We start from the raw sequence: 19,065 nt of genomic DNA, 5'->3' as shown, positions 1-19,065 counted from the left end.
TTTTAAAAACAGTTTTTATTCTGTATACTTAGAAATGTGTAATTTTTAATAACGGCAAAGAAAGAAAAAAATCAGCCACACCTGAATAGCTAAATAACTGATTAACAGAATGCAGTGGTATATTATCTAAACAGAGATAGTGCTGATGTGCCATAATAAATTGTCTATTAGTAAAAAAATACATTTCAGGGCACATAGTACAGCATCCTTATCACAAATTACAGTAGGGATACTTTTATTCTCCAAGAATGTAATCAAACTATAGACTTCTGAGTTAGTCTTTAAATGCAGCACTTAAAAAGGTAAGAACTTTGTGCATTTTCTTTTTTTAAAAAGTCCTTGTTTTCACGTACTGTAGAAATGCTGCTTTATTGCTGCAAGATGTCAAAGTTCAAGGCTCAAAAGGTATGAGAATACAAAGATATTAAGAAACGTTTGTTTTGTATTTTTATATATATTTATATATATAAAAAGGTAAAGCTTATAAAAGTTAATTTACAAACCAAGAACAAAAGTGGTCTGCACGAGTTATATACAAGCAATCTATAACATCTATAAATTTTCAAAATGCATAGCAGAAAACATACCATCATGTTCTTCAGGTTTCTCCTCTGGTTGATCCACACAAAAACAAGTGTGCCTAGTTCTCTCTCCCTCTTTCTCGAAATCAGCAAGTTCACAAAATGAATTAATTTTTCAACCCCTCTCAATATGTATTAATCTAAGTAAGCACAGAAGCCATACAAACTTAGTAGTACGGAGAACTACGATGACAGCTAAGACTAGTAAAAAACATGAGGGTAAGGCTGCTGGTTAACGTGTCTGTTGTAGATGTGGTTAATTTACAGATCCACAGAGGCAAATGAACCATAGTCATACCACATGCGCTCTTTCCCCATAACAAAAGGAAAAAAGTGTGTTTCATGTACAATCAAAGTAGACGTGCATGTAACTCTCCCTTCTCAACAGAGGAGGAATTTTCTATATTGTGCTGGCCAATTTTTTAATTTCCACCTTGTGGGCAAAATGCATCAAAAAAATTGTTTGTTTTTTAAAAAAGAAAAAGAGTCTTTGCATATTCTGAACACACACATTAAAGTGTTTTGTTTATATAAAAAAGAGAGAGAGAGGAAAAAAAGCTTTAGAAAGAAAAATGACCTAATTCAGTAGTGGACCGCTAACTAAATGCCAGTTCACCTGAAAATAATAATGAATTGCATTGCTTCAGTGGTAGTTGAGTGAGTTTTAAGCTATGATGCATTAGAAGTGTCCAGTTAAGGAAAGCCAGAGGGAACCCATAAGAACCTTGCCTTGGTCCCTGGCTGATCTGCCCTGCTGCTTAACAGCATAAACCCTGACCTGACCATGGTTCAGGAACGTACTCATTATCCGTTGTTAGTCAAAGCAAAGATTGCTTAACACTAAGATAACTCTTAATACTTGAAAAAAGATTGGTTCAGTTTCTAGGCAAGGTGTTTTTGTTTTGCTCTGCTTTTAAAATCTTGGTTTGGTCTGCTAACGAAAGGGTTAGAAGTGATCTATCAGAACCGAAACACAATTTGCTCCAACAAGATAGTTTGGATCCCCAGGAAGAGACTTGTTCTGCCAGGTTTTGGGGTCACCTGTGGGAGGAAAACAATGTAGTAGTTTAGTATCCATCATCAAAAGGTGGAACATCTTGGATAACAATACCTTTAAAGCTAACCAGAATATGTTTTGATGTATAGATTGTGTCGCGTTTTATACAGGGACCCACACTTTTAATTTAGCAGCTCTAAACCTTTTCTTAATTGAACATCTCCAAGGAGTTATGCCCATGGTAGAAGTTCCTGTTCTGAACTCACCCTGCAGACCCACATAGTATGATGGTAGCCAGAAAGCGCTTTGTTAAGGCATAGAGGCTGAGAATCTAATAATAAGATTGATTCATAAACAGAACGGTGAAAGGAGGATTTTGGATGACTGTCAAACCCTGAGACTTCCATGTCACAAACTATGGGATCCAAGGGCAACCAGGCTACATGAACCAAGTCCACCATGTGAATACTCTTGAAGCATACCCAAAGCACTGGTTTTGGACTTCAGCACCTGCAGGGGAAGCTTTCGGACAACCTAGCTACAACTTAAATTTCATCATAGGGCAAACACAAAAAACTCCAACAACTGTCATGGGGTGCAGGGAGAAACTGTCTCCACTGTGAAGCAGGCTAGCTGCAGGCAAACTGCTCTACCATGGTGCAATAGCTCAGCCTTCCCCAAAAGGGTGCCCTCCATATAGGCCTTAGGCCACAACTCCCATCACCCCTAGTCACTGGGCCATGATGGCTGGAGTCCAACAATGTCTGGAGGGCCACAGCTTCCTGTCCTTTTAAGGCTGCCTGTGCAGTCTTCAACATGTGTGACCTCATTTAGGGGTTGCAAGTACAGCACTAATTTAAAAAGTGAACTTCTCTTGGGGGGGGGCAGAGGAGGTAAGGTTTATTGCAAATCTGAGGTAGGTAAATAAGGCATCTTATGGTGCAGTGGCCCATGGGCCACGTTGAACTGTACACTCCAAGTCTGTGCCTGCAATCCTTGTGTGTGTTTACATGAAAGTAGACCCCACTGAACAAAGCAGGATCTACTTCTGGGCAAAGAGGAACAGGATACGTGAAATTATCATCCCACTTATATAAACTAGAATCCTGAGAAAATTAATTCAACTTTTCCTTGATTACCACATCATTCCATGTGGAGGTATTATTGATCATCTGTAGTTCAATACAACTGCTGTGTGACATTTTGTGGGTGGAGACGCACTACCTCTGTGTTGCTTTTTTAATCAATATATGCGCATCAAGACACACTCTCACAATGAAGCTCTTGCGATCTTTTGGTATTAAGCAAGGCTAGATATTAATACTCCAGATCACATATATAAGTTATGCAGACCTACAGAAGACAAATAAGTCCCACAGTTTTGTCGAGTAACCCATGGAAACGAACATGATGCACACAATGATCAATATGCTGAAAGGGAGACAACACCTGAGGTGGAGCCTAGAGAAGTATGATTCGCTGAGAATTTGTTGGCATACTCAATGACCTGGTTTGCATTTTAGGTTATGACAGCCGGTGGAGTTGTCCCAGTTACCAAAATGGCATTTTATTATTACAAAAATAAAAACTCAGTCCTTTTAAATATAAACAACACACTTCAAGTGGAATATCTTTGGGAGAAACTGTTATGTGTAAGCTAGATTTCTAGCAAAGAAGACCTTTTCTTTGTTGTAATACAGATATGTGGTCCAACCTCCCCACCTGCCCTTCAGATGATGCAGAGCTCTGCTGGCTGGCTTGGGCTGATGGGAGTTGCAGGCTCAATCACCTGGAGGGCACCAGGTTGGGGAAGGCTGGTATAGCCTGACAGGTAATAAACTATATTCACATAATTTGTTTACTACATACAGTGAAACCATAGCCTGAAAATGCAAAAGCCAAAATTTTGTGCCGGCGACTTGCAAAAATGTGAGGCCAGTTTGTGGTGGCGTTACAGTAAGGCTCAACCTAAAACAGCTTAATATACAAGGTACTCGGGAATTAACTGTTTGTGCTCTGGCCCATTTAAATTGGGAGTTGGCTGCCCCCTCTACTCCATGAAATGAGATGAAACAAGGTAACATATTTTAGCATAATGTGCCAGTACGTTTGATTTTTTTTTTTTTTTTGGTAAAAAATGTGTTGCAGAAGAGGTTAGTATGTATAATAAAATGTTCTTTTCAAAGGACAGAAAATGGAAAACATGTTAGGAAAAGCTTAAGAGAAAGAAAGAGCGAGAAAGAGATCCCATAACCAATTAAGTTTTTTTTGTTTTGTTTTTAGAAAAAGAGAGAAAACAAGTATTTATTTAAGACACAGTATGGCTTACACATCAGAAGACAGAGTTGGCCAATTGTGAAGTTTGTCTCAAGGAGCAAGATTACTGATATAACACCACATTTAACTATGTTAGCTGCAAGGGATGTATAGCTCCGATACAGACAGAAAGAGGTGACCCCCTTAACACACACACACACCTGCTGAATGAGCACACACAAATAAGACTCTAACTTGGAAAGGAAGAAGATCTTTAGCACAATAGCAGAGGTTACTTGGAAGAACCAACATATTCCCTTCTTCCTTTTCATTTCAAGTAAATTCATGATAAGGTTCATCCTTTACAAAATAATGACTGAAAAGCACGGTTTGAAGGAATTATATGGATTATAAATGGCAAAACTTTGGATCCTTATTACTTGAAACTGTCCATTTTTAGCACTTTCTGCTTTTGCTTACACAGTTAAACAGCTGCATGCAACACATGCATAGTATACCAGCAATAGTCAACCGGCCAAGATTTCTCTAGGTAACTGGATCCCCCCCTTATCAGAGAAGCGTCTGATGGCCTAACTTTTTTTTTTTTGCGCATTGAAACAGTGGCATTGAAAAGGATAGATACATCAGTGACAAATATGAATACATTTTTAAATACTGTACACATAAGTACATTACTTTTATATACCATATACAGATATGTATACATTTAAGGGCGTCAAAGAGGTTATTTGTTATGTGGCTGAGAACCCCCCTCCTTTAAGACATTTTTTTTGTCCAATATGCAGAAGACACTCATTTTTCACTCAAGGCTGTGGCTTTGCAGCCACTTCACGAAATGTTATCTTTGTCACTAGGCTTTAAAACCAACCATGCTTCCCCTGCCCTTCAGTGAAGGGGGCAGCTGCCATAGCTATGGGAAAGGGGGCAGTGAAGGGATGTAGCCATGTGTCTCAACCATAGGGGGTGGGTGGGGAAACAGACGACCACCTCTCCATAACATTTCAGAATTTAGAAGAGAGCACAAATTTGTGTGGAGAGCCCAAATGTGTTGGAACTGAGTTTGCATGGGGTTCTTCTGCAAAGAGAGGCTCCCGTCCCTTTGAAAGGTCAAATTTATACATAAGCAGCTGTTGCATTAGGAAGCTTATCCAAAATATTAATGCTTCAAGTTCAGTTTACTGGGACTACTACAGCATTCTATGGTCAATAAAGGAAAAAAAGATGTGAATATGTGGTTACAAAGCCCAATCAGAATTCCTTAGGCAATTTACCCAAAAAATAAATGAAAGTGTGACTTTCTCATCTTAAAGAGTGTTTTGCAGCAGTATTAGTCCTTGAGAGAGAGAAAGGAGGACAGGAAGAGATAGAAAGACAGGAAGAGTGTGAAAGATAGGAAACAAGGTAGATAATTGTACTACTGAATGGACCAATGACAATAGTATAGTATTATATTATCTACCTTGCCATTCTGGTTTATCAATCATGATTTTCTGCAATGATTTTGCATCATGAGTTAAGTGTGAGAAAGACACTTGTAATGAAAATGAAATGGGAGAGCTGACACAAATACAGTGATTTAGTAATATCTTTATATTACACAGTGTCGCCTTCAGTCAGGCGAGTTTTAAATTATACGATAGCACCCAAAAGCCCCAAAAGGACAGAGGGAGGACAGCATACCCGACGAGGAGTCGGAGGATTTTAGAGCAAAAGACCAACCATCAGGGGTCATAGACGCACAATGTGGCAAGCGCAGCTCCACAGGTTTCAGGAATTTTAGTCCATGGGGCCCACACATGACCAAAGGGCTGAGTAGCGTTTCACCTGTGGTAAACAGACAAAAAGGACAAGTTTTGCAAGAGATAACACTTCTTGTACTTAATGCTATCTGCACCAGAGGTGTGAACTGTGGCCCTCCAGACACTCTTGGGATCATCTCCTGGCCTCCCTGAGTGGCCATGACAGGTGGAGCTGGTGAATCACCCAACAGCACCTGAAGCTTTAAGGGAAGACTGCTTGAGAATATTATCTTAAAGGCAGGCACACTGCAAAGGATGGCAACCTTTCTATGAGGGGAATTCTTTGTTGAAGTAAGCTCAAAGAGGTGATCAGGGAAACTCCAGGCAGAGTGCCCACTTCTAAGTCATCCAGTAACCCCACAACTTGCAAGCATTTAACTTGTGCACATTCAGCTTTATGCACTTGGCAAACAGACAAACAAATGGGGCAGAAAGGGGGCGGGCAGCTGGGAAAAAATACTTTGTCAATCCTACCTGCCATTCAACCCAATGTGTTTTCACTAGACACAATTTGGGCTGTAGGGATAATCCCTGGAAAGTAACCTCTGCAAAAATTGCAGGGTTATGGTACTGCAACGTATCTAGGAGGCAAGTTCCCCCGTCACATTCCACCTTGACATTATAGATAAAAACGTTTAACACACACAGTGTGTTGGTTTGGACAAAGCACAGAATTACAAGGATGAGCTTATGTGAGACTTGGGCTTGCATGCTCCCCACTCCTCAAGTGCAGCTGCAAGGATGAATTCAAAAACTCAAATATATGACCAAGTGACTTTAATTTAGTGCTACATTGGATACAACCCAAAACATACATATGTCAGATGCATTTTACCTAAAATGCACATTTTGGAACCTGTGAATCCACACCTATACCACCAAAGTCAGAGAAGTATGAAGACTGAAAAATGGTTGCACTCTGATCTCCCTGTTAGTTTAGGAAGTTTGAACCAATTTGGTTTGTTTAAAATGCAGACCTTGGCGATTCCCCCCCTCCCTTGACCTTCCCTTCACTCTTCTGCTAGCATCATAAAACTGTAGAGTTGGAAAGGAGCCCCCGGGGTCCCCAGTCCAGCCCCCTGCAAAGCACCCCCATGCAACCTCTGTGTAAAAACCTCAAATGAAGGAGAGTCCACCATCTTCCAAGTTAGTTTTTCCCCTGCTAAGTTGGAAGTCAAGTTGTTTGACATTTTCTGAGTTTTCTGAGAGGATCTTCCACTACTAGCAAAAAAGGAAAGGGCAAAGCCCTGTCTCCACTCTGAAATGTTCCTTTATGAGTCCTCACTCCCACCACCAAAGGGGAAGGGTGTGTGTCTGTCTTCCCATGTGGTTTCCAGCTGTCCTCCTGGATCCTGAGAAATAACTACTTTCCATTTCCCCTTCCTCCTCTTAAAAAAACAACAGAATCTTTTTTTGCATGGGTAACGTGGAAATGAAAAAGACACTGAAGAATATGTGAGTATTATGAAGGCGCTCACCTTTCTCTTTGTCTAAAGGAGGGAGGATACTGTTATCTCGGCAGACCTTGAAATAGATCTCTTGCTCTATCCCCTCTGGAATGGCTCCTTGTGGTATAATAATGCTAACGCCAGTCTCTATGGAGCTGAGCACGCCACCGTTGCTGTTAAAAACTCCTCTTGCTGTGGCTACTACAGTGTGTCCATCCTCTTCATCGTCATCTTCCAAAGCAGAAGGACTAAAATCAGACATAGAGAATTATTTCTCCTGTTACCAAGGAGAGAGGTGATTCATGCCTTAAGGAAGGACATTGCATTTGTAACTTCAGGGCTAGAGGAAACAATGGGGCTTCTTTTGAGCCTGCCCTGCCAGCCTGCCCATCTCCCCTTCCTCCAACCAGCTCATTCTAGGAGCAGCCATTATTAGGACGCATGAACCAGCTCCACCCTTTCCTCCTCTTCCATGAGCAAAATGACTTTATTGATCAGCTGGTTAGAGCAAGCACAGGAGTTTAGAATCATACCATGCAAGCTGCTACAAAGAGCTTAGTAGCAAAGATCCTGATTGTGCAGCACACAAAGAGCCACTGGGGGGCATGCCGATCCTATGTTCAAGCCCTAGCATCTCCACTTGGGCTGCAAACATCCCCTGCCGGAAACCTGGAGTGCCACAGATAGCCCAGTTTAAGAGCTAATTGGCCTGGCTCAGCATAAGGCGTATGGTCCCTCTGTGTCTGCATGCATGGACCTTCTTTTACTGATTTTACACTGCATTATTGTAAACTGTAAATTCAACAGCAAGTCCGAAGCTGTCTCATACTGGAGCCAAATGGCTGGTCCACCTAGCTCTATACTGTCTACTGTAATGGGGAACAGCTCTCCAGGATCTCAAGCAGGGATTCTTTCCCTGGCCTGCTTATTGAAATAATTTATACTACAGATACTGGGGATTTTATTATTATTTAAATTTGTAAACTATAACCGGGGGAGGGGGAAAGAAAATTTGCATGCAAAAACAAAAAACCCCCACTAAAATAATATGTAACATTAAATCCAGCTGGAGAAGACAAAACAATTGCAATATTGCAAGCAGGCTAAGGAGTTCTCAAAGAAACCTGCCAAATGAAAGAATGAAGGGTTACCACCCTTGTTTCCCTTGCTTGCCAATCACAAGTAATCCAAGAAAAGAGCCTATGTCTGCCTAAATGTACTTTCAGACAATCCACACCTTGAATAAACAGGAGGGACCATATAGCCATAGGATTCTTCCCTTTTAAATAAAATTAAATCATGCTGCACTGCAAAAAAAATTGTATGTATGTCATCTAGCTACTTCCTCTAGGATCTCAAGTAGTGGATCTTTTACAGGTCTACTGCTTAAAAAGATTCCAAATACAGATGCTGGGTGTGGGTGAGTCTTATTTATTTATACAGTGGTGCCTCGCAAGACGAAATTAATTTGTTCCACAAGTCGTTTTGTATTGTGAAAATTTTGTCTTGCGAGGCGCGGGGAAGGAGCCTGGGCTGCTGCTGGTGGTGGTGGGGCCGGCGAGCCGGTGGCTGTGCTTCTCCCTCTCCCTCTGCTTCAGGGCTGAGTGCGCCCTCCTCAGACCTGGCTGGGAGCTGTCGCCTCAGACACCTTGAAGCCCAGCGGCATCTTTCTGAGGGAAGGCGTGGGTAGTAGGAGCGCTGCCTCAGCTACACTAGGCGTGCGGCATCTCAGTCGCGAGGAGCGTTTAGAGGAGCGGCTCCGTTTCCAGCGGGCGAGGGCTTCGGAAGGCAGTGGGGCGGGGGTGAAGCTTCTCTCTGCTGCCTTCGCAGACTCTGCCTGGGAGCGAGAGAGCGCTTCCCACTTACTCCTCCCTCTCCGGGAGTCCAGGGGTATTTTTGAAGCCAGTGTCGAAGTGTGGAAAGCAAAACTCCAATCGGACGCACAGCCGCCTGGGGGAGGAACTTCCAATCGCTGGCGGGCGGCTCTGGCTCTAGCTGCTGAGGGGGGGGGGGATGCGGCGCAACGGGAGACAAAACATTTTCGCCTTGCGAAGCACGACCATAAAAAAATTCATTTTGCGAGTCACCTAAAAAATCGTAAAACCCTTTCGTCTAGCGAGTTTTCGTTGCACGAGGCATTCGTCTTGCGAGGTACCACTGTATGTTTGTTTAATAAAATGTATATACCACTTGATTGTAAGAAAAAAAACATACCTCAAAGTAGTTTTCAAAAAGAAAGAAACAATAAGATCACCAAAACCCAGCTGCTTAAAATATTAAAAAAATGAAATCAACCATAAGCTAAATAGAGACTGAAACAGATGTCAGCATTCTACATATCTGGGCAGGCTTGCCTAGAGAAAAATGGTTTCAGCAGGCACCAAAAAGAATACAATGCAATCGCCCGCCTGAGGTCAGTAGGCAGGGAGCTCTGAAGTGTGGGTGCTGCCACGCTACAAGATTGATTTCTTAGAAATGTGGAACAAGTATTATGTGGCATCTGTAACAGTACCAGTTCTGCAGATCGAATAGAATTGTAGAGGTGGAAGGGACCCCAAGCGTCATCTCGTCCAGCCCCTTCCAATGCAGGAATCTCAGCTGAAGCATCCTTGACTGAGGGACACCCAATCATATTTTGTAAGGAGATCTCAGAGTAAACTGGATTAAACAGGACTCAATGTGTTTGGTCTACAAAGGGGCTATACTCCCTACCCAAGGGTTATGAAGTTTTATGAAAGCTTAATGTACAACTGGCAAAGTGCAGCGATTCTCTCAGCTGTCAAGTTTATCCAAGCTTCACTGTTTTGAGTAGAGGCATTGGGGCGAACCCTTTTGTGAAGCAAACACAGTCACATGGGGAATAATATGACTTACCTGACAGGAATGGCTTTAGGCACAGCGTTGATGTTATTTGGTTGATATTTGAGCTTGTCGGCCTGGACAGAGAATGTCTCCATTGTATTGTCAAACTCGGGCTGGGGTTGAGCCGAGCTGTGTGCTTTTAAAACTGGCTGGGGAGAATTTTGAGATTTGGATGGCAACTCCAGCTTATGCAGATTCTCATCTGGCAGGAGGTTGTGGTTAAACTTTGGGCTTTCAAACTTGCGTTCAAATGGCCGGGCAGCACTTGTGTAAGGTTTTGTCGTGAAGCGGTTATAAGCAGGGGTGACCGTCTTTGGGATCTGCTCTGTCCCATTCACCGGGCCTTTGTCAGGGAAACTTTTCTGAGGGTAGTAAGTGGACTGCACAGTGTCTTCTCGGCTGGCAGACCGGAAAGCAGCTGGCTTGTTCTGAGGCGGAGGTGGCTCGGGCTTGGACAGGGTGGAATTCTGAAAGTCTGACACAGAGTTGACTGCAACAAAACATGTTAGAAGAATTAAATACATGGCATGCCAAGGTAACATTTTTAGGTTTGCAAAGTATTTCACAGACAAAAAAGAAAAAGTAGCTGTTACTGGGTGGTAGCAATTTGTTTAAGAATCTCAGCTTTCATCTAAAAAGAGGTATTTAGTCCTTACGCGCTCAAAAGTATATGAATAGTTCCTGCTCAGTTCTCTCAAGTTAGAACATCCTGCAACGGAACTTCCCCTGTTCTCTGCCTATGACACCCACTCCAAATCTGCTTGGGGCAGGATCCCTTGATTGTCTACAGTTCATCTGGAGGATACATGGGGAGCTGCAGAAGGCATGCTGCTGCCCTAGCAGGTCTGTTCTTCTGAAGAGCAGCCACTGTTGGATTTGGATGTCACCAGCCGTGAGAATAGGAAACTCAAATCAAATCAGGACAAGGCCATTCGTAGCCAGCTAAATCTCAAAAGCCATTTACACAGTAAATTACACAGGACCACATCATATTTTACTAGAGAGCCCCCCCCCCCGACCCAAAACAGACTAGTGGTGTTTTTCCTAGTTGTGCTTTGTTGGTGTTTTCTTAAACTATGGCTGTTTAGTAGCATTTGTATGACCTGAATTATTGTTCCCTTCCTAAACAAGTTTCCCCAAACATTTCAATAAATCAAGCCTTGAGGCTCCTACCTTCAGCAAGTGCAGACTTGGGCTGCAGAGACACAATGGGGTTATTCCCAGGCTGCGGCTGGGTGTACTGTCCGGGGGGTGCAGGGGGAGGGGCTGTCACTTGAGGAACTGGCTCATAGCGCTTTTCGCCAACAGCCCTGTCCAGAGGCTCCACGTCTACTGGCTTCCCCCTGTTGGGATGAAAAGAGAAATAAGTCAGCTACAGGGTTCTCTGTTGCTGCTTCTTCTTTTATTTGTGGCTATTCTTTACAGTGACTTTTGAGAACAGTTGATGGGATGCTGACCTTGTGTCCCTCCACGGGATGCTGGACTACAATTCCTATCAACCCCAGTCAGCACAGCCAATTGTGAAATTGGGTGGGTGGGCATTCTAGTCCAGCAACATCTGGAGGACCACAGGCTCCCCATTGCTGCCTTAAAGCAAGGCAATCAGTCGACCATAATCCTGAATTCCTTCTGTTCTTCCAAGATAGAGATAAAACCACTAGGAAGAGGTTACTCTTCTCTTCTTTGTCCATCTGTTCAGGTACAGGTCTCTTGAATGTCTAACTGATGACAGAAGAAAAGATTTGCTTTTTCCTCCAAAGGTGACAAGTCATGTAAGATGAAAAATAGGTCATGTCAGACAAATCTCTCTTTTTCTTATGGAGTTACAAGCTTGGATGATCAGGGGAATGTTGTGAACAGTGTATTTTGATTTCAGTAAGACTTTTGACAAAGTCCTCCATAATATTCTTGCAGAAGCTGGTAAATGTGGGTTGAGCAAGGTGACTGTTAGGTGGATTTGCAGCTAGTTGGTGGACCGAACCCAAAGAAGTTCCTCATCATCCTGGGGAAAAATGACAAGGGGGTGCTGCAGGGTTCTGTCCTGGGCCCACTGTTGTTCAAAGTCTGTATAAACTTGTGGACCACAAACTGAACATGAGTCAACAATGTAATGCAGTATCCAAAAAAGCTAATGGCTGCATCCACAGAGGTCTAGTGTCCAGATCAAGGGAAGTAACAGAACCACTCTATTCTGCCCTGGTCAGACCACACCTGGAGTACTGTGTCCAGTTCTGGGAACCACAAGTTACAATAAAGTTTCTGGGTTTCAAGTTACAAGAAAGGAGATTCCAACCAAGCATCAAGAAGAGCTCTCTGACAGTGGAACCCTAACCCTTGGGAGGTGGTGCACTCTCCTTCACTGGATGCTTTAGTTGAGAATCCTGCATTGCAGGAGGATGGACTAATGACCCTTGGGATCCCTTCCAACTCTACAATGCAATGATATTCTGTTGCGCCTCTTGCTACAGCTGACAAGTGCATCATTGCCATTGCAGAGATGACCTGGCCACTCACTGTACTCAATTCCCAGTAACTTCCAGACTGAATTCCATTGCAACACAGCCCCTGAAGACAACTCAGAAACTTTAGTTGGCCCACAATGCAGAGGTTCCATTCATATAACCCATTTAAAAACAGCTGCACTGGTTTAGAGTTCATTTCTGAGCCCAAATAAAGACACTTGTGTTAGTGTTTAAAGCCCTAAATTACTCAGGCCTCAAATATCTGAAAGATCTCCCCCTCCCCTACAGAACTTCCTGGGTGCAAGGATCAGCAAAGTGGCTCTCTTGGTCATTCCTCTGTTCTGAGGCGTCAGGGTGGGGATGTGGTGGCCTGGGAGAGAGCATGTGGCTCCTAATTTGTGGAATTCCCTCCCCACAGAGGTTTGTCAGGCACTTCATTTCATTTCTGGTGAATGCTGTGAAGACATACCTCTTTATTCTGGCTTTTAACACTTGAGGTGTATATTTTTTGGAGTATATTTTTAGAACCTACCTTATTTCTGTGCCTGAGAGTTGTTTTAATTCTTTTTTTAAAAAAATATTGTTTTTTAATGTTGTGACTTGCCCTGGGATCTTAGGGTGAAGGGTTGGCAATCAATCAATCAATCAATCAATCAATCAATCAATCCCCAGGAGTTCTCAGGATGGAACCAGACTAACTGGGGGTAAACTACACAAATCTCGGAGGCCGTGTTAAGTAAGCTATCCTGCAACTGTGGAAGGAGATGCCTGCCTGCTCTTCTGTTAGCAGTTAACAAAAATACACCTATGTATCTTTGAGTGCAAGACTGAAGTTTGCCTTCAGCTTTAACAGAGACCAAGCCCATCACTCCAAAACAGCTCTATCCCAGGTACAAGTAGTTCAGGAAATGGTAGTGCAGACCAACATTAGAGGGATACAATCTCTTCTGAAGCTTTCTTTCTACAAGAAGAGGATCATTTGGTGGGTTAGAGACATTCTCCACTGCTGTGTTTTCTAAGCAAACGAAGCCTCCAAATACATGGTTATCTATAGTTATCAAGGCATGCTTTAGTTAACATGGGGGAACATTTTAAGGTTGGCATCCCCCCACCTGCATCCTGCAGTGGCACCATGTATTCTATCACCATGTTCCATTGTACTTGTAGCTCTCCAGCCAGTGAAACAGCTGGAAATGTAGCAGGAAATGAAGCAGGGGAAAGATGGCCAACTCTTCAAAGCCAGCAGGAGTGGGGGATGGCAGCTGTGTCCCTGTCCCCGCTCCCTGCGACCCACAACCTTCCCTCTTTACCACCATAGTGGCTTTGAGCTTGTCTGCAGTACTGTGCACAATGAGCATGATATTGCTTGTGGTTCTGCTCCAGGTGCAGCAGATGGTGCCATGACAGAAAAAGTGAAGCCTGGAAGGTGAACAAGGAAGCAAGCAGCGGAGAAATCTGGGGGTGTGAGGGCAGGGGGGAGGCATACAAGCAAAGTGCAACCTGGACTGCAGGTTAAAACTGCAAAGTCACTTTCACCAACACTCTAAAGTCTTATGCAAATGCTAACTGATGATTTGGATTCAGTCTTTACTTGAACGTAGAATCCCCAAGAAAGGGGTGAATCCATGCTTCAGGATGCAATGAACATGGCCCATTTTTGTATGATAGATGGAAAGACTTGGCCAACTTCATGTTGCCATCTTCCATTTTTGAAAGAACCTCGTTTGAAAAGGAAAAAATAGCTGCATTGTCATTTGGGCTTCTGACTTTGCTCTGTGGTTTATTTTCAATAGTGAAATAGGGTTCACCATTCATTGGTTCAATAACTTTGCCATGAAGCTCAGTGAGTGACCTTGGACCACTCACTACCCACTTCAGTGTTGTTGTAAGGATTAAAATGTGGGGTGGTGGTGGGCACGGCACTCATTTTATTTTCCCTCTTCTAGATTTGGTATCCTGCTTCCTTTATGTAAAGGTATTATTTACTTTCCCTGCCCACTTTTATGCTACATAGTATTTCCTTTTTTAATGCTTAAAAAGAATCTTATTAGCTATAATGGGGGGAGGCTTCTCTCTGTGTGTGAATTATGCACAACCAAATAAATACAGGGCCATCATCACCACAGATGAGGGAGGCTGGAAACCCAATAACCTGTGTGTGTGTGTGTGTGTGTGTGTGTGTGTGTGCGCATACACAGTGTTCATTTGAAAAGAAATGCCCACTATAAACATATTTATATATGTCTATGTCTATATCCCACATTTGGGCACCCCCAGCCCTGCCAAGACAGCAACTCCCCACCCCCTGGAAACCCTCCTCTCTGATGGGTTAACGAAGCTATATTTGTATTGGAATCTGCGGATATTAGAGGTGGGGACCTCTGAAATGATAACAGAAGTGCAAAAGAGGGGAGGCTTACTTTGGAGGGTAGTTTGTGTAGTTCAGCTGATTATGGAGATGGCCTGGTTTCGCAGGCTCCGCCAGGTGGCCAGCAGGGACCTGGGCAGCAGGCTTGTTTTCATAACTCCGACGGTCGAAATAGGAGAGCTGCTTGCGGTAGTATTCCTCATCCTCCTCAGGGTCGTAGTGGTTCGCCCGAACTATGTCCTCAGGGGGCTTCGCTTGAGGTCTTTGTGGTTCTGGTGCCCTAAACAGAAATATTTCAAAAAGTAAATGCTTAAGAATTTTTTTGTCACTCATTAAAAAGGAACAAGGTTCTAGAACAGTGATTCCCCAAGTAGGCAGTGGGATTATCTAGGGGGTGGCAAGAGGCAATGGTGGGGGCACTGGGAGGTGTAAATCATTTTCCGACTTTGAAAAGCTGGCATCACTGGATAAAGTTCATTAATGGTGTTGAATTAATTAAACTAAATAGTTTTTAATTGAATTTTAATTGTGCAATTACTGTTTTGAATTTTATTGTGTTATTATATCCTTAGTGGATCAAGGCATAGGAGAGCAGCAGGGGGAAGAATGCTGAAAAGAGAGTTTGGGCAAGACGACCACAGCCCTGTTTCACGCTGCTCTTTATAGGGAAGGATGAGCTGTGGGCGGTGGAAGGTGCCACTCAGGTTCTTGTGAAAGGACACAATCATCTCGTGGAGCAGTGTGAAGAGTTCTTTACAGCTGATGAGGTCAAAGACCTTTGTCAGGTCTATGAAGGCGAATGATGTCGATTGTTGACCTTGGAGCTCTAAAAATAGGCCCTGTCAGTGAGTGACTGTAATCTGTTGAGAATGACACGGGCCAAGGCTTTCCCTACAGTACTCAACAGGGAGATTCCACGGTAGTTGTTAAAGTCATGGCGGTCATCTTTGCTCTTGTAGAAGGTCACAATGCCAGAGTCGTGCATGCCTTGTGGCATGGCTCCTGTTTCCCAACACTGCAAGAGGAGGCCATGGAGGTGTGTCATGAGGGAGAAATCAAGGCCAATTTTCAGGGCTTCTGTTGAGATTCCACCCTGTCCTGGGGATTTACCACACAGCTTAGAGCTGATGGTGTTCTTCAGCTCGTCATGGCAGGGAGGGACACCCAACTCTTCTAAGGCAGGTAGTTTGGGCACTGTCAACTGCTCTGCCAGCAACCATGTTTTCCTACGTGTACAGTTCTTGACAGTGCTTAGCACAACCGCATCTGCCCCACCTGCAGTAAACGTGTCTCTCTCCCAGATCAGTCTCTCCAGCCAGCCACAGCAGGCGCTCTAACTCTCCAATGGTTTGACTTCCTACCTGAAGGTGCACCCCACCATGGTTTCCCGAGACAGAAGGATGTCATCCAAGTGGATTATGCAAGCCACTATTGTGAACGATACTTTTTATGGGGGAGGGGAACTGGGGATGAGTTCATGGCACCAAGGTGACAGTGGCCTGAAAGGGTTTGGGAAACACTGGTGTAGACTGAGCTGCTACTAACAGATGTGGATTCTATACAAAGTTAAAAAATTGGGCCGCCACCTAATTGCAGAAGCCTCAGTTGAAGTGTACTTAGCCAATGAACAGACTGATTAAATCTGCACACATCTTCATGTAAGGCGGCACAATGTCTCTAAAGAGGGGAGGGGCATTTGCACTGAGCCCAGGAGAGACATTGATACAGTTTGGCTCCCTGACAATGCCCAGGAGAGTGGGGATAGGAAAACGGGGGGGGGGGGGGGGGGGTTGCAAGCAGGAAGGTTTGCTTCCACTTTATAAGCACCAGAAAACGCTAGAGGAGGTAGTGTGTGTGTGTGTGTGTGTGAGAGAGAGAGAGAGAGAGAGAGAGAGAGATGGGATGACTTACAGAACAGCATAAGATTGAAGTTATGTAGCAGCTGGAGAAGAAAGAAGACTCCAGGGACAGCTAGCTGGTTTTCAGGGCTGGGCAGTCCGCAACCCTCCCTTATGATGAACTGGAGCTCTGAGGTCCAAGGGCAGAGAGACCAGGAACAGCCCCTAGCCCCACCCTCTGACCTGAGAGGGAGCTCAGAAGGCCCAGAATAGTCATGGGTCTTGTGCGGAATCCCCCAGCATATTTTCTTCTTTTTTAGATGACACGCAGATCATTTATTTATTTATTTCATATCATTTCCTACACCACTTAATGCCCAGAAAGGCTGTTTGTGGGCTTGTGAGAACAGCCCTCCGCTTTAAAGCTGCATCTTTGTGCTTACCTGTAAGCTGGTTTGTCATGCTCATATTGATTTTGGGAGACTGGTTTCGGACCACTCATTGGGGCGATATTAGGTTTAGGTGCAAGCTCTGGAGGTTGCTGAAAAGCACACACACATAAACACCAAATTAGAACAACAAAAAGATAAAATGCTAACACTCTAGTGCTATCATATAAAAAAGGCATCCTCAGGATGGATTCATATAAAAAGGATCATTTTAAGGTACTGATGGTTAGTTCAGTCCATTTCCATTCCATGCTTGTTTCATACACTTGAGTCTGTTCCTGTATTCTGTGGCAATTTTTCCAACACACACTAACAAAAATGCATTTAAACTGTACACATTTTGTACTTTTCTCAGAAAACACACATTTTCATGCACCTCCTCATTTTTGAATTCAGAGATGTGTGCAGTCTGATTATTAACTGTGTTCTGATTTGCATAGAAGCCTGGAAACTGATAGGTCAGTTTGCTTTAAAATGCAAATTCTGGATTCAGTGGGAATGATTTTAGCACGTAAGAATGTAAGAATGGGCTGCTGGATCAGGCCAATGGGGGCCCATCTAGTCCAGCATCCCGTTCTCACAATGGCCAACCAGATGCCTGTGGGGAACCCGCAGACAGGACCTGAGTGGGCTCCTGCCATTTCCAGCAACCGGCATTCAGAGGCATTGCTGCCTCCAGTTGTGGAGGTAGGGCATGGATATCATGGCTGGCAGCTTCTGATAGCCCTCCGTTCCATGAATTTCTCTAATCCTCTAGGTTAGTCGCTACCATTGCCTACTCTGGGAGCAAGTTCCATAGTTTAACTATGTGCTATGTGAAAAAGTGTTTTCCTTTATCAGTCCTGAATCTTCCAACATTTGTGGAAGAGTTCTAATATTAAGAGGCAGGGGGGCAATCTGTCCACTTTCTCCATGCCATCCACAATTTTACAAACTTCTATGCTGTCATATTTTACTTGCCTTTTCTCTAAACTAAAAAGGCCCACGTGCTTCAATTGCTCCATCTCCGTGGTCATTTTAGTGGCTCTACAATATCCTTTTTGAGGTAAAACAACTGGAACTGTACCCAGTACAGTGGTACCTCGGGTTAAGAACTTAATTTGTTCCGGAGGTCCGTTCTTAACCTGAAACTGTTCTTAACCTGAAGCACCACTTTAGCTAATGGGACCTCCCACTGCCGCTGCGCCGCCAGAGCACAATTTCTGTTCTTATCCAGAAGCAAAGTTCTTAACCTGAAGCGTTATTTCTGGGTTAGCGGAGTTTGTAACCTGAAGTGTATGTAACCTGAGGTACCACTATATTCCAATTGCAGTTACACCATAGATTTATATAATGATATTATGCTACTGACAGTTTTCTTTTCAGTTCCTTTCCTAATGATCTCCAGCATGGAAATTGCCTTTGTCATCACTGCTTCACATTAGACCTCTGTAATTCTCACAAGAATTCTGTAAATTAGGCCAGAGTTATTGCTCTGGGAACTTTTGTGGTAGCAGCGCAGTGTTGACATTCTTCAAATAGGTTTTAAAAAAATCATTAAAGCTGAAAACAGATTTGTGCCAGAGTTATTGATCCCATTTCTAGATCACTACACTACAGTGGCCTTGTTCGTTTATCACAGAAAACTATCGCTGATGATCTACCATGAACGCAACTAAGAAGGCAGCTTCCGATACACTGCTGCTGGTCCAGCACGAAGAGGAATGTGCGCCAGCAGGTGGAATTGCCAGTGGGCCCCTTGCTGGGCTGTGGGCCCTCAGCAGATTCCCAACCACACCAGCTGCTGATGCCGGCCTATACTCCTGCTAAAAGCATCAGGTAGCAGGTGATAGCAAAGACTTCTGTCTGAGAACCTAGACAGTCAATGCCTCCCACAATAGACAAGTGATAGGCTAGAATGATGGACCAGTCTCACTTGGTAAAAGCATCATGGCAGCAACACCATTCATTTACTGGTATCCATCACTTCCTAAGGGTTAGGTGT

The 19,065-nt window shown here is 43.7% G+C and overlaps 1 protein-coding gene across 6 annotated transcripts in view; it reads right to left on the bottom strand.

Moving 5' to 3' along the window:
- TJP1 (tight junction protein 1) overlaps window positions 1–19,065 on the bottom strand; it is a 257,369-nt gene continuing 238,304 nt past the window's right edge. For 3 of the 6 annotated variants that reach the window (XM_033166577.1, XM_033166574.1, XM_033166578.1), the window contains 7 exons: window positions 17,076–17,173; window positions 14,847–15,074; window positions 11,138–11,307; window positions 9,977–10,454; window positions 7,133–7,350; window positions 5,536–5,679; window positions 1–1,622 (listed from right to left, as the gene is read on the bottom strand). In XM_033166577.1, the coding sequence (XP_033022468.1) occupies window positions 1,528–1,622; window positions 5,536–5,679; window positions 7,133–7,350; window positions 9,977–10,454; window positions 11,138–11,307; window positions 14,847–15,074; window positions 17,076–17,173 (1,431 nt within the window). In that variant the 3' untranslated portion in view covers window positions 1–1,527. The remainder of the gene's footprint in view (window positions 1,623–5,535; window positions 5,680–7,132; window positions 7,351–9,976; window positions 10,455–11,137; window positions 11,308–14,846; window positions 15,075–17,075; window positions 17,174–19,065) is intronic. The other 3 variants (XM_033166579.1, XM_033166576.1, XM_033166575.1) reach the window with 2 other exon arrangements.

This window comes from Lacerta agilis, chromosome 13, assembly GCF_009819535.1.
Source record: "Lacerta agilis isolate rLacAgi1 chromosome 13, rLacAgi1.pri, whole genome shotgun sequence".
Lineage (NCBI taxonomy): Eukaryota > Metazoa > Chordata > Lepidosauria > Squamata > Lacertidae > Lacerta > Lacerta agilis.
Note: the sequence above shows the minus strand (reverse complement) of the source record. Positions and strands in the feature narration are given on the sequence as shown.